At 42.8% G+C, this 13,300-nt stretch overlaps 1 protein-coding gene across 1 annotated transcript in view; it reads right to left on the minus strand.

The window, feature by feature from the left end:
- The window catches only part of rnf11b (ring finger protein 11b), a 46,183-nt gene that overhangs the window by 5,468 nt on the left and 27,415 nt on the right, over positions 1-13,300 (minus strand). Inside the window, exon 2 of the mRNA XM_043699218.2 lies at positions 1,760-1,929. Coding sequence (XP_043555153.2) covers positions 1,760-1,929 — 170 coding nt within the window. The remainder of the gene's footprint in view (positions 1-1,759; positions 1,930-13,300) is intronic.

Below are 13,300 nucleotides of genomic sequence, written 5' to 3' on the forward strand. Positions count from 1 at the left end.
AAGGTCGGGGTGGCATGTGTTGGTCAAGTTGTTGGACTGTTCAACCTTCCCTGGGGAGCATGAGGTAGCGCTGATACAATCATCAATGTAGTAGAGAAATAAAGGGTGGGGATTGGTGCCAGTGTAACTATGGAAGATGGACTGTTCCACATAACTGACAAAGAGACAGGCATAGGAGTCCATACAGGTGCCCATGGCTACCCCTTTCGTCTGGAGGAAGTGGGAGAATTCAAAAAGAGAAATTGAGGGTGAGGACCAGTTCAGCCAAACAAATGAGAATGCCAGTACAAGGGTACTGGTGGGGACTGGTGGGTAGAGGAAGAAACGGAGGGCTTGGAAGCTCTCGTCATGGTGGATGGAGGTGTACAGGGACTGGATGTCCATGGTGAAGAGGTGGCATTGGGGGCTAGGGAAACCAAAGTCTTGGAGGAGTGGAGGAAAATGAGGGGCATGGATAGGATAAATAGACAAAGTCTTTTCACTGGAGTGAAGAGAATCCAGAAATAGAGGGCATAGGTTTAGGGTGAGAGGGGAAAGATATAAAAGCAACCCAAGGGGCAACTTTTTCATGCAGAGGATGATACGTGTATGGAATGAGCTGCCAGAGGAAGTGGTGGAGGCTAAATTTGCAACATTTAAAAGGTATTTGGATGGGTATATGAATAGGAAGGGTTTGGAGGGATATGGGCCAGGTACTGGCAGGTGGAACTAGATTGGGTTGGGATATCTGGTCAGCATGGACAAGTTGAACTGAATGGTCTGTTTACTTTGCTGTACATCTCTATGACTCTATGACATGAATAGTGTCCCAAACATATGTGGGGAGCTCCTGGACTGGGGGGGGGATAGGATAGTATCAAGGTACATGGAGGTGAGTTTGCAGGCTGAGACGATGCATTGGCCAGGGTGGTTAGGTTCGTGGATCTTGGGTAGGAGGGAGAATCAGGCACTGCGGGGTTCCTGAACTATGAGGTTGGAAGCCGTGGGTGGGAGATCCCTTGAGGTGATGAGGTTGTGTACGATGTGGGAGATGATGGTTTGGTGATGGGAGGGGAGATCGTGGTCAAGGGGGGTGTCTTCGAGTTGGCGCCTGGCTTCAGCGATGTATCAGTGTGCCACACTACCACTGCACTCCCCCCTTGCCCACTGGTTTGATGGTGAGGTTGGGGTTGGAGCGGAGGGCTTCACGTTGCGAGGCAGAGAGGTTGGAGTGGGTGGGGGGGGGAGCAGATAGGTTGAGGTGGTCAATGCCATGGCAGCATTTGGAACCAAAGAGATTGAGTGCAGGTGACAGACCGGTATGGGGTGTCCAAATGGATGGGGGGTGTTGGAGGTGGGAGGTGGAAGAAGGGGTCCTTGGGAGGTGGGTGGGAGTCTTGGTGGAAAAAGTAAGCCTATATAACATAATGTTATATGTTATGACATAATATGTTATACGGTGACTTAAGAAAAAGAACAGGAGAAGGTAATGCAGATTTGACCCTGCAAGGATTGAAAAAAAAAATCAACATCAACAGGCTAATCTGAATCAAATCTCTGGTAAATGTTAAACAGAACAAGTACACTACCAATATTTACTGACAGGGAAACAAAAAAAAGAGGGAAGGTTTGTTCAATCAATTTTAGTAATCATTTAAAGCCCCTTTAAAAATGGTTTTGCTCCAAAATACTAGGTTAACTGTAGTGCACTTCTACTGGATTGTTGAGATAAGATTTTGGGCTGAGATTAAGTGACCTATTTCTGATCTTCAAAACTCACTCTCTAATTTTCTTTTCTGATCCATCTCTTCCTGGGTCATAGACCCCTTTGGGTAGGTGTTGAATGAGACCTATTCTTTGCGCTATTCTGATCTGTTCTTCTTCAGTAAGTTGAGTGGCCAGCCGGGTTTGACTTGGAGTAGGATGGTAGACAGGAACCTGAGCTTGTTCCTAAGAATAGTTAGAATGAGGAGAAATAAAACATAGGAATAATGTGATTAATAATGCTTAAGGTACAATAGCAAATCAAAATACTGTATATAAAATCATGTTTATATTACCAGTATCATTGTAGCATATTTTTTACATAATAGAATAGGAGCCAAGTAAAAGCAAAGTTGGCATGAGAGACACATTTCCATTATCCAATAACAGTAAAATTGTCAGTTACCCAAGATAGCAGTTTAGCAATGAATCAATGAAACCATAGATTCACAAGCTGTTGCGATTTTCCAAGTATTTTTGGAAATTAGTTCTTGTGAATGTTTAAGGCTGAGATACATAGATTCTTGATCAGTCAGAGAATCAAGGATTACAGGAAAAATGAAGGAAACTGGATAGGAGGCATGTCAAATCAGCCATGAATGGTGGAGCAAACTTGAGGGGCTGAACAGCCTTCTGGGTTCATAGTATTGTAATTTAGAATAGAAAGTTAAAAGAAAGATCATGTAGCAAAATAGCAAACTTGCCTGAAATAATAACCGTTCAACTTTAAAAATCATTCATATTAAGACGTCTGACATTGGGTTTTAATGAACTGTTTATTAAGAATGATTTGAAATTGAAATCAGTGTTGTGTTCAGAAGTGGTTAAGTGTCTAAACTGAAGATGGTGTTCTTCAAACTGGAATTAAGCTTCACAGGAACTCTACAGCAGGCCAAGGGCAGAAATGTGAATGACAGTGCAACATGCAAATTAAAATTGCACAACTTGGAGCTTGGAGTCATACTTCCTGACCAAGTTATCAATTCTGTTTATAAAGGAGACTGCATTGAGGGTAGATGATTTTAATTTATTCTAAGATAGTGAAACAGTGATTTGTTTGTATTTAGGAGTGGTGGGCCCTTGGACAATGAGGCAATAGGAGACAAAGTTACAGGTATTACATCACCTGCAACTTTTGTCCCCTTCTCAAAATTGTTGTTACGAAGGACGAATGGAGTCAAGAAACTGTGGAAAACAGGCAGAATAAAAGTTATTCAATTGTAAATGGAGAAAAATGCAGAGGAAGACAAGTCAGAAGCAACATGCTTTGGATGCTGGAAACCTGAAATAACAAATCAGCGTTAGCTCAGCAAAGAAAGAAAAAAACTGAGTACCCAGAAAGAGACTGGATCCTTCAAACTAGGAAGGAAGGGTGCTCAGTGGTTAGTACTGCTGCCTCACAGCACCAGGGACTTACATTAGATTCCACCCTCGGGTAACTCTCTATGTGGAGTTTGCAAGTTCTTCTTATGGCTGCGTGGGTTTCTTCTGGGTACTCCAGTTTCCTACGCATTTTTGACTGTGGGAGGCGAGGTTGATTAGCCAAGCTAAATTGCCCACTGTTCAGGGATGCGCAGGTTAGTTGCATTAGCCATGGGAAATGCAGGGTTAGAGATTGAGTGAGATGTTCTTTAGTGGATCGATGGGAATCCGATGGACCGGAGGATTCAATGAAAAAAAATGAATTTTTTCCAACCACAAACCACAAGAATCAAGCTCAGCAGATGGGATGGGCACCATCAGCTGAAACAGATTAAAACTTGAAACAAATAAGTCATGGCATCCAAGCTGTAAAAAGCAATCCACACAGCACCAGTCCTGATTTTCAGAAAAGTCAGGAAATCAAATCTCAGTATTTTAGTCTCTGAACAAGCATGATTAAAAAGCTATGTAGTCTGCATAGACAGGTGGCCTACAAATAAAAACCTAGTCTAAAAGCAGTGATGGAGAAAATGGACATTTGTGCTCATTTTTAAGGGCATACGGAAAGTAGCAGTACTTACATCAAGGTGAAATTATGCCATTGTATTAAATTCATTGAATAGAGTATATTACCACAGAGATGGAAATGTGTTGCTGGAAAAGCGCAGCAGGTCAGGCAGCATCTAGGGAACAGGAGAATCGACGTTTCGGGCATTAGCCCTTCTTCAGGAATGAGGAAAGTTGGTCCAGCAGGCTAAGATAAAAGATAGGGAGGAGGGACTTGGGGGAGGGGCGTCGGAAATGTGATAGGTGGAAAGAGGTCAAGGTGAGGGTGATAGGTCAGACTGGGGTGGGGGCGGAGAGGTCGGGAAGAAGATTGCAGGTTAGGAAGGCGGTGCTGAATTTGATGGATTTGACTGAGACAGGCTGGGGGGAGGGGAAATGAGGAAACTGGTGAAATCAGTGTTCATCCCTTGTGGTTGGAGGGTTCCTAGCCGGAAGATGAGGCGTTCTTCCTCCAACCGTCGTTTCGCTGTGGTCTGACGATGGAGGAGTCCAAAGACCTGCATATCCTTGGTGGAGTGGGAGGGGGAATTGAAATGTTGAGCTACAGGGTGGGTTGGGTTGGTTGGTCCGGGTGTCCCAGAGGTGTTCCCTGAAACGCTCCGCAAGTAGGCGGCCCGTCTCCCCAATATAGAGGAGGCCACATCGGGTGCAAAGGATGCAATAGATGATATGTGTGGAGGTACAGGTGAATCTGTGGCGGATTTGGAAGATTCCTTTGGGGCCTTGGAGGGAGGTGAGGGGGGAGGTGTGGGCGCAAGTCTTGCACCTCCTGCGGTTGCAGGGGAAGGTGCCGGGAGTGGAGGTTGGGTTTGTGGGGGGTGTGGATCTGACGAGGGAGTCACGGAGGGAGTGGTCTTTACGGAATGCTGATAGGGGAGGGGAGGGAAATATATCCTTGGTGGTGGAGTCCGTTTGGAGGTGGCGGAAATGGCGGCGGATGATGCGCTGTACATGGAGGTTAGTGGGGTGGTAGGTGAGGACCAGTGGGGTTCTGTCCTGGTGGCGGTTGGAGGGGCGGGGTTCAAGGGCGGAGGATCGGGAAGTGGAAGAGATGCGGTGGAGGGCATCGTCGACCACGTCGGGGGGGAAATTGCGGCTAGGAACCCTCCAACCACAAGGGATGAACTCGGATTTCACCAGTTTCCTCATTTGATGGTTAGTTGATGTTCATGAATCCTGGTGGCTACTTTACTGCCTGTTTGTCCAAGTATTGGACCTGATACATGATCAACTAGCCATAAAAAGACATCACCCACTCTCACTCGTGTCCTTACATACAGAGGAGGAAGGACACCACTTCGACTGGGACAACATATCCATCCTAGGACAAGTCAAACAGAGATATGCACAAGAATTCCTAGAAGCATGGTATTCCAACCGGAACTCTATCAACAAACATATTGAGTTAGACCCCATCTACCACCCTCTAAGAAAAGGAACCGGAAATGACATCACCACAGGAAATGACATCACCGACCCAAAGAAACCTAAACACAAATAGAAATAAGGCCATACCACCAGTGCATCATCTGGAGGCTCACTGATATTACCTAGTATGGTGACGAAACATCTAAAAACAAACCTTCCAACTCAGTGAGCAAACCTACATCCAGTGCTTACTAATCGGTATCCTCACCATCACTTATTCAGCGAATGCCTCACCTAAACTGGTGCCAAAGCTCTCAGCCACACTTTCATCAGACATGGCTTCCCACCTTCCACCCTCCATAAACTTCAGTTATCCAATTCTGATGACTGCATCTCAATCTAAACCAAACTTGTCTCACTTAATGTTTCAGTTGTCTCAACTGGCTTCCACTCCACTGCTCAATGCCATCTCCCTTTCACCCAACCTAAATCTATTTCATTTCAAAAACTGCACCGTTCAATTTGTTTCTGGACTCATCCCATCCATGAAACTTCGCCAGCCTTATCACTGTCAAAAGTTTCATTTGACACTGTCCTCTTACGCATCCCTCATTCCCTTCATCCTTCAGTCATTTTGGCATCTAGTAATAGAATCTCCTCCAACTTTCCTTCATTCATTAGGCTCACTTTCAAAAACCAAGTTTTAGTAAACACCCAGAACATCCTTTGACTTGGTTTCAAAATGCTGGATTACTCTTCTCTCAAGAGCCTAAATGCTGTTTTGGAGGTTAATGCAGTTTGCCCTCCGGTTTTAAAAAAATATAGACTCATCATATGCAATAATTGTCAATGTAATTAGATCTCATTCAACTTCTGGATTAAAAAAAAAATCAAATACTTATCCAAAAGTGGCATAAACAAAGGATATCAGTCAATCCACTGGTTTCTCAATCTTAAACCATGTTTTTCTTTTCAAAAAGTACACGTGTCCAGACACATAATTCCCACCAAAAATAAAGTTTTGTGACACAAAAATAATTTTAAAAACTGACAAGGAAACAATGAATCACCATGTGTACTTATAAAGAAGCCAATTGTGACTTCTGGCCCCAAAAAACATAAAATTTTCATATACTTTGTACAATAAAGTTAACCCATTTTTCCCAGGGATTAATCCAAATTCCGTTTCGCTACTTATTGGTAATTACAACTATTCATTAATTCAAAGGCACATGCAGGAACTTTATAATTTCCCTATTAATCAACAAGCACCATATATTTGAACAAAAACAAAATAACTGCGGATGTTGTAAATCAGAAATAAAAAACAGAAGTTGCTGGAAAAGCTCAGAAGGTCTGGCAGCATCTGAGAAGAGAAATCAATGTTTTGGGTCCAGTTACCCTTCCTCAGACCTGTTTGTGGAGAGGGAAGGAGGAAAGAGAAGAAAAATGAGAGAATGGTTTAACGACCAAGAAAATGGTCTTCAGGAGGTAGGAAATTGGCATTCCAGGATACAAAGCCAGTGCTGCATCTCATACAAATCATGAAAGGGCATATTTTAGTAATCAGAAACTAGTTTTACCTGAAATGGATGATAAAAATCAAATTCCACCATATTCAACATAAGAATGTACACCAATTGGCCTGCATTAAAACGTGGATGAAATACTCATTTTGAAAAGGTCCTCAAAGACGGTCACAAAACGCCTTGATATGGACAGCACAAAATTAAAGTCAATGGCAATATTGCCTCTCCAATGAGAAATTTCAGAGAGGCATCGTCATCCATATTCATGAAAAATACAGAAGGACGATGCTCAAAAGAACTGCATAACTGATGCATGGAGGACTGCGTGAAGAAAAATGGTTTGCTAAGACACTTTGGCATTCCACTTACTTTGACAGTGATCAGCAACTTCCAACTTGGCAATTCTGTGATTTTGAAAATCTTGTTCAGCCTTTGGATGGTATGTCTGAATGAATACCTTCCTCCTATATTACAACTTACTTCATGCCTGATTTAGCCCCAGTTGACAGTCAAAGTGAGGACTGCAGATGCTCGACATCAGAGTCGAAAGAGTATGGTGCTGGAAAAGAACAGCAACTCAGGTAGCATCCGAGGAGCAGGAGTGTTGATATTTTGGGCAAAAACCCTTCATCAGGAATGAGGTTCATTCCTGATGAAAGGCCTTGGCCCAAAACATCAACTCTCCTGCTCCTCGGATGCTGCCGGACTTGCTGTGCTTTTCTAGCACCACACTCTTGACTCTGTCAACTGGGGCTGTTTGTCAGCTATCGATTAACTAATTAGATTGACAGGTCAACTATTAATTGGGTGTGAAAAGAGCAAACTGGACATGTTCCATTGACTGGTTGCTTTTCAAGTTACAGCATACTCTAACTTGCTGTATCAAATCTTAAGTGAATTGAAGTAGATTAGTTTCTCACTTGCACAAAGCTCCAGAGTGAGGAATTCAATGTGAAAACATAGTTGGCTTACTTCAAAGATAGAAAGAGACAATGGCAATGACAGCAATGTCACTGGACTATCAATCCAGTGGCCAAGGCTCTGGGAACAGGTCCAGTTGTAGAATTTAAATTCAATTAGTAAATCTGAAATATGAATCCAATGTCAGGAACTGATTGGTGAAAAACCTTCTAGTCTTTTTAGTCTATGTGACTCCATATCTACAGCAATGGGGTGAATTCTTAACTTTGTTCTAAAATAGCTCAAAAAGCCATTCAGTTCCAGAACAATTATGACAAAAACTAATGCCTATATCCAGCAAAAGAAAAGAAGAAAAAAAAACTCAGTTAATGTGAATTTTACAATTCAATCTATTTATAGAACAAAACCATGTGCCACATGTTATCTTGTAGAATCTCACAGAATGCTTAAACAAAAACAGAATCAGGAAAGAGGAAATGGCTGTATGCTAATGGAGGGGTAATTTGCAAGAACTGGATATGCATATATGGGAAAGTAGTAATCAGTGTCTTGGAATTTATAGAAATAAAACTTGGGCGAGAAAATAGGAGATTCAAGTTCAAATTCTTTCTGCTACAGAGTTGTTCCATAACATGCCTGTTAAAAGTTGATTTTTTTTTTAAAAATTCACAGATAAAAGTATTTGTCTGAAAATGTATCTAACCAGGATTTAACATTGGCAGCAGAGAATGATTTGCAGTTTGACATTCAAGGAGTGATGGTTAGTAGGTTTGCAAATGACACCAAAATTGGTGGTATTATGGACAGTGAAGAAGATCATCTCAGAGTACAATGGGACCTTGATGAGATAGGCTGATGAGTGGCATATGGAGTTGATTTCAACAAATGTGAGGTGTTACATTTTGGTACGGCAAACCAGAACAGGACTTAAACAATTAATGGCAAGGCCCTTTGGAGTACTGTCGAACAGGAACACCTGGAGGTGTAGGTGCATATTTCCTTGAAAGTGGAGTTGCAGGTAGAAAGGGTGGTGAAGGCGGCTTTTGTCATGCTTGCTTTCATTGGTCAGAGTATAATATTAGGGGTCGAGAAAAGAGCTGACATTTCAAGTCTAACTGACCCTTTGTCAAAGCTTTGACAAAGGGTCAGTTAGACTCGAAACGTCAGCTCTTTTCTCTTCTTACAGATGCTGCCAGACCTGCTGAGATTTTCCAGCATTTTCTCTTTTGGTTTCAGATTCCAGCATCCGCAGTAATTTGTTTTATAATAGTAGGGGTGTCACCCTGTGCAGCTGCACAGAACATTCGTGACCTAACAATTGGAATACTGCATGCAATTCTGGTCTCCCTACTTTCGGAAAGATGTTGAGAAACTTGAAAGGGTTCAGAAAAGATTGACAAGGATGTTGCCAGGGTTGGAGGGTTTCAGCTACAGGGAGAGGCTGAACAGAGCGGGGCTATTTTTGCTGGAGCAACGGTAGCTGATGGGTGGCCTCACAGATGTCTAGAAGATCATGAGGGGCATGGATAGGATGAATGGCCACAGTCTTTTTCCCCAAGGTAAGGGAGTCCAAAACCAGAAAGCATAGGTTTAAGGTGAGAGGTAGAGGATTACCACGGACCTGAAGGACACCTTGTTTGTGCAGAGAGCTGTGCATGTACGGAATGTGATGCAACTAGAAATGGTGGAGGTCAGTACAATTACAAGATTTAAAAAAGCATCTGGATGGAAGGGACTAGAGGGATATGAGTCAAATGCTGGTCAATGGGACTATTTCATATGGTCAGAGCTGAAGATTTGGATCTAAAGGTCTGTTTCCATGCTGTTTAACTGTGACTGTATGAAAACTTCAGCAAGATAGGTGCATTTAAATGTAAAGGGTGCGAGTATAATAACTTTCTTTCTGAAAGCAAACTTTATGATCAGTGTGTGAGTGAGAGAGCAGCCTGGAAACACAGGTCTGTGGTCTGTTGGATCTAGTAGACAATCTCGAAAACAGGGGCAGAAAAAAGAACCCGAGTGTTGTTGGCATATGGAGGGGACGGAAGATGAGTGACTGGTGGAGTTCTTTGAGAAGTGGTTCCTGGAATTCCTTGGTTTGGAGGCTGAGAAGGGAAGGATAACAACAGAGGTAAACCAGTGGATCACGGCATGAAAGCCAGGTGCGGATCAACGCCCGTGCCCTGTCCTGGGAAGGTTCCATTATAATCAAGACAAGCAGAGGGTTCTGGAAGACTCTTGAGCTAGGAAGGGACCAGAGGGCTTTGGTATGTGGTGGCTCCAGGGTCATGTTTTTCCAAGACTTCTTGGTGGCAGTGGTTCAGAAAAGAAAGTCCTACAATGGCGCCAAGAGGAGATTGAGAAAGCTTGGAACCCAGTATTCTAAGATATTCAGCGGTGCTTCGGATCAATCATAACGGATCCGTACATTTGTTTGGCTCGCCAGAGAAAGCGAAGCACTTTGTAAACACGTTGACTTAGGTCAAACGATTGAATACGCTTGGAGGAGAGAGCTGTTCGCTTTTGTTCTTCTTGAAATAGGACTTGGTGGAGTCTCCTTTCTGGGAGTATGTTGAGTGAAATGATGTTCAGGATGGATAGAGTATTTATCTTTAATCTCTAAATTATGTTAAAGGACAGGCAACATTTATTTGCTGTTTACTTGTCCATAGTACTAACCTTGCTCTTGGTGTTTTTTTTTCCTGCTAAGGGCAGGTGACTGAGGCGTCAGTGGGGAAGCACTTTGGGGCCAGCGACCATAATTCTATTCGTTTTAAAATAGTGATGGAAAAGGATAGGCCAGATCTAAAAGTTGAAGTTCTAAATTGGAGAAAGGCCAATTTTGACAGTATTAGGCAAGAACTTTCGAAAGCTGATTGGAGGCAGATGTTTGCAGGTAAAGGGGCGGCTGGAAAATGGGAAGCCTTCAGAAATGAGATAACAAGAATCCAGAGAAAGTATATTCCTGTCAGAGCGAAAAGGAAGGCTGGTAGGTATAGGGAATGCTGGATGACTAAAGAAAATGAGGGTTTGGTTAAGAAAAAGAAGGAAGCAGATGTCAGGTATAGACAGGATAGATCGAGTGAATCCTTAGAAGAGTATAAAGAAACTAGGAGTATACTTAAGAGGGAAATCAGGAGGGCAACACGGGGACATGAGATAGCTTTGGCAAATAGAATTAAGGAAAATCCAAAGGGTTTTTACAAATATATTAAGGACAAAAGGGTAACTAGGGATAGAATAGGGCCCCTCAAAGATCAGCAAGGTGGCCTTTGTGTGGAGCCACAGAAAATGGGAGAGATACTAAATGAATATTTTGCATCAGTATTTACTGTGGAAAAGGACATGGAAGATATAGACTGTAGGGAAATAGATGGTGATATCTTGCAAAATGTTCAGATTATAGAGGAGGAAGTGCTGGATGTCTTGAAGCGGTTAAAAGTAGATAAATCCCAATTACCTGATCAGGGGTACCCGAGAACTCTGTGGGAAGCTAGAGAAGTGGTTGCTGGGCCTCTTGCTGAGGTATTTGTATCATCGATAGTCACAGGTGAGGTGCCGGAAGACTGGAGGTTGGCAAACATGGTGCCACTGTTTAAGAAGGGTGGTAAAGACAAGCCAGGGAACTATAGACCGGTGAGCCTGACCTCAGTGGTGGGTAAGTTGTTGGAGGGAATCCTGAGGGACAGGATGTACATGTATTTGGAAAGGCAAGGACTAATTAGGGATAGTCAACATGGCTTTGTGCATGGGAAATCATGTCTCACAAATCTGATTGAGTTTTTTGAAGTAACAAAGAAGATTGATAAGGGCAGAGCAGTAGATGTGATCTATATAGACTTCAGTAAGGCGTTTGACAAAGTTCTTCATGGGAGACTGATTAGCAAGGTTAAATCTCATGGAATAAAGGGAGAACTAGCCATTTGGATACAGAACTGGCTCAAAGGTAGAAGACAGAGGGTGGTGGTGGAGGGTTGTTTTTCAGACTGGAGGCCAGTAAATTCCTCGAATCAGAGCCTTTGGCAATTTTTTGTTTCTCTGTTTTTGCTATACATAGTTTTTGTAAATTTTGTAGATTCGTTGGCTGTTTTAGTCTGTGTAGGTTTTGGGATTTGTGGATTCTTTTGCAATAAAGCTCGGTGATCTGTAGTTCAGGTTCTTCCTCCCTGGAGTCTAAATGGTGTTATAGAGGGTTATGGCGAAGGTTGTGCTTAAGTGGTGCACCTGGAATATTAAGGGGAGTCGTTCATCTGTCAAGAGGAAGAAGGTACTTTCCAGCCTTAAAAAGGGAGAGGGTGGATGTTGCCTTATTACAAGAAACACACTTGGATGATGCAGAGCATTTGAAGCTACAACAGAATGGGTATGACCGGATTTATTTTTCATCTTTCAATATGAGGAGAGGGGCGGGCATTTTAGTTAGAAAGAATCTCCCATTTAAGTTATTAGAGTGTATTAAAGACACACACGGGAGATTTGCAATCCTCAATGCTTTGATACATGGGGAAGAATATAGGATCGTAAATACTTACTGTTCCCGGCCCACACCTTAAATGCTTGACAGATGCACTTTTGACTGGTTAACCTTGCATCTCAAAATATTATCGTAGGAGGGGTTTTCAATTGTCTAATAGACCCTACAGTAGACAGATTGCCAAAAGGCCTGTCGATATCTTCTTTGCAATCAAAACAGTTAAGGGATTTGTGCGCTGAATTGGGGTTGATAGATGTTTGGCGGCATCTTTACCCTACTGGCAGGGACTTCACATACTTTTTGAACCCACATAAATGCCATACCAGGAATGGTCTTTTTCTCACCCCTGCAGCACATCTGGGCTTGGTGGAATCATGTACAATTGGCAATATCGCTATTTCCGATCACACCCCAGTGTATTTAATGGCTAAGATTAAGGATATGGTGGTAGATTCGAGGTACTGGCATCCTTAAGGAGAGCAAGTTTACTGAATTCTTTTCAACTGAGTTCAAGGCTTTTTTAGATATTAAATTCAAGCTTGGCCAGTAGCCCATCTATTCTTTGGGAAACAGCTAAAACCTATGCTAGGGGGTTGGTTATTTCCTATTCAGCCAGTAAGAAGTGGCAGATGAGTGAGCAACAATGCTTGCTTGAGAAGTGTCTGAAAGTAGCTGAAAAGGCATACTTTGACAGGCCCTTGCTGGTTAAACTGCAGAGGATCACAATGCTTCAGTCTATGCTGAATTCTATGCTCACACGGACAGCCAAGAGGGAGCTTGCATTTGGAAGTCAAAGGGTTTTTTTTAAAGCATGGGGATAAGCCAGGCAAGTATCTAGTGTACATTGCTAGGAAAAGGAGTGTCCCCCAACCATTACCTTGATCAGAGAAATTTAACCTACGGCCTTTAAAGGATTAATGCAGCATTTCAGAAATTTTACTTTCAACTATACCAATCTGAAAGCTGTGGGAGTGGGCGGAGTTTTTTTTTAAGAATTTGGACCTTCTGGGAGCGACTCCTGAACATGAGTATCTCCTCAATGCCGCGTTGTCAGAGCAACAGGTGCAGGAGGCTATGAGGCAGTTCCAGAACTGAAACGTACCGAGTCCCAACGGGCTCCCCATTGAGTTCTATAAGGAATTTATAAGTATGTTGTCAGGGCCGAAGCTTAGTTTGTTTAATGACTCACATAGACGTGGCCTCCTCCTACTATCTCCAAGAGAGATGAACATCTCGCTCTCATTCTTAAAAAAGGGAAAGTCCCAGAGGACTTTGC

Source organism: Chiloscyllium plagiosum, unplaced genomic scaffold (assembly GCF_037043375.1).
Source record: "Chiloscyllium plagiosum isolate Xiang-an unplaced genomic scaffold, Cpla_swu_hap1 HiC_scaffold_9, whole genome shotgun sequence".
Classification (NCBI taxonomy): Eukaryota; Metazoa; Chordata; class Chondrichthyes; order Orectolobiformes; family Hemiscylliidae; genus Chiloscyllium; species Chiloscyllium plagiosum.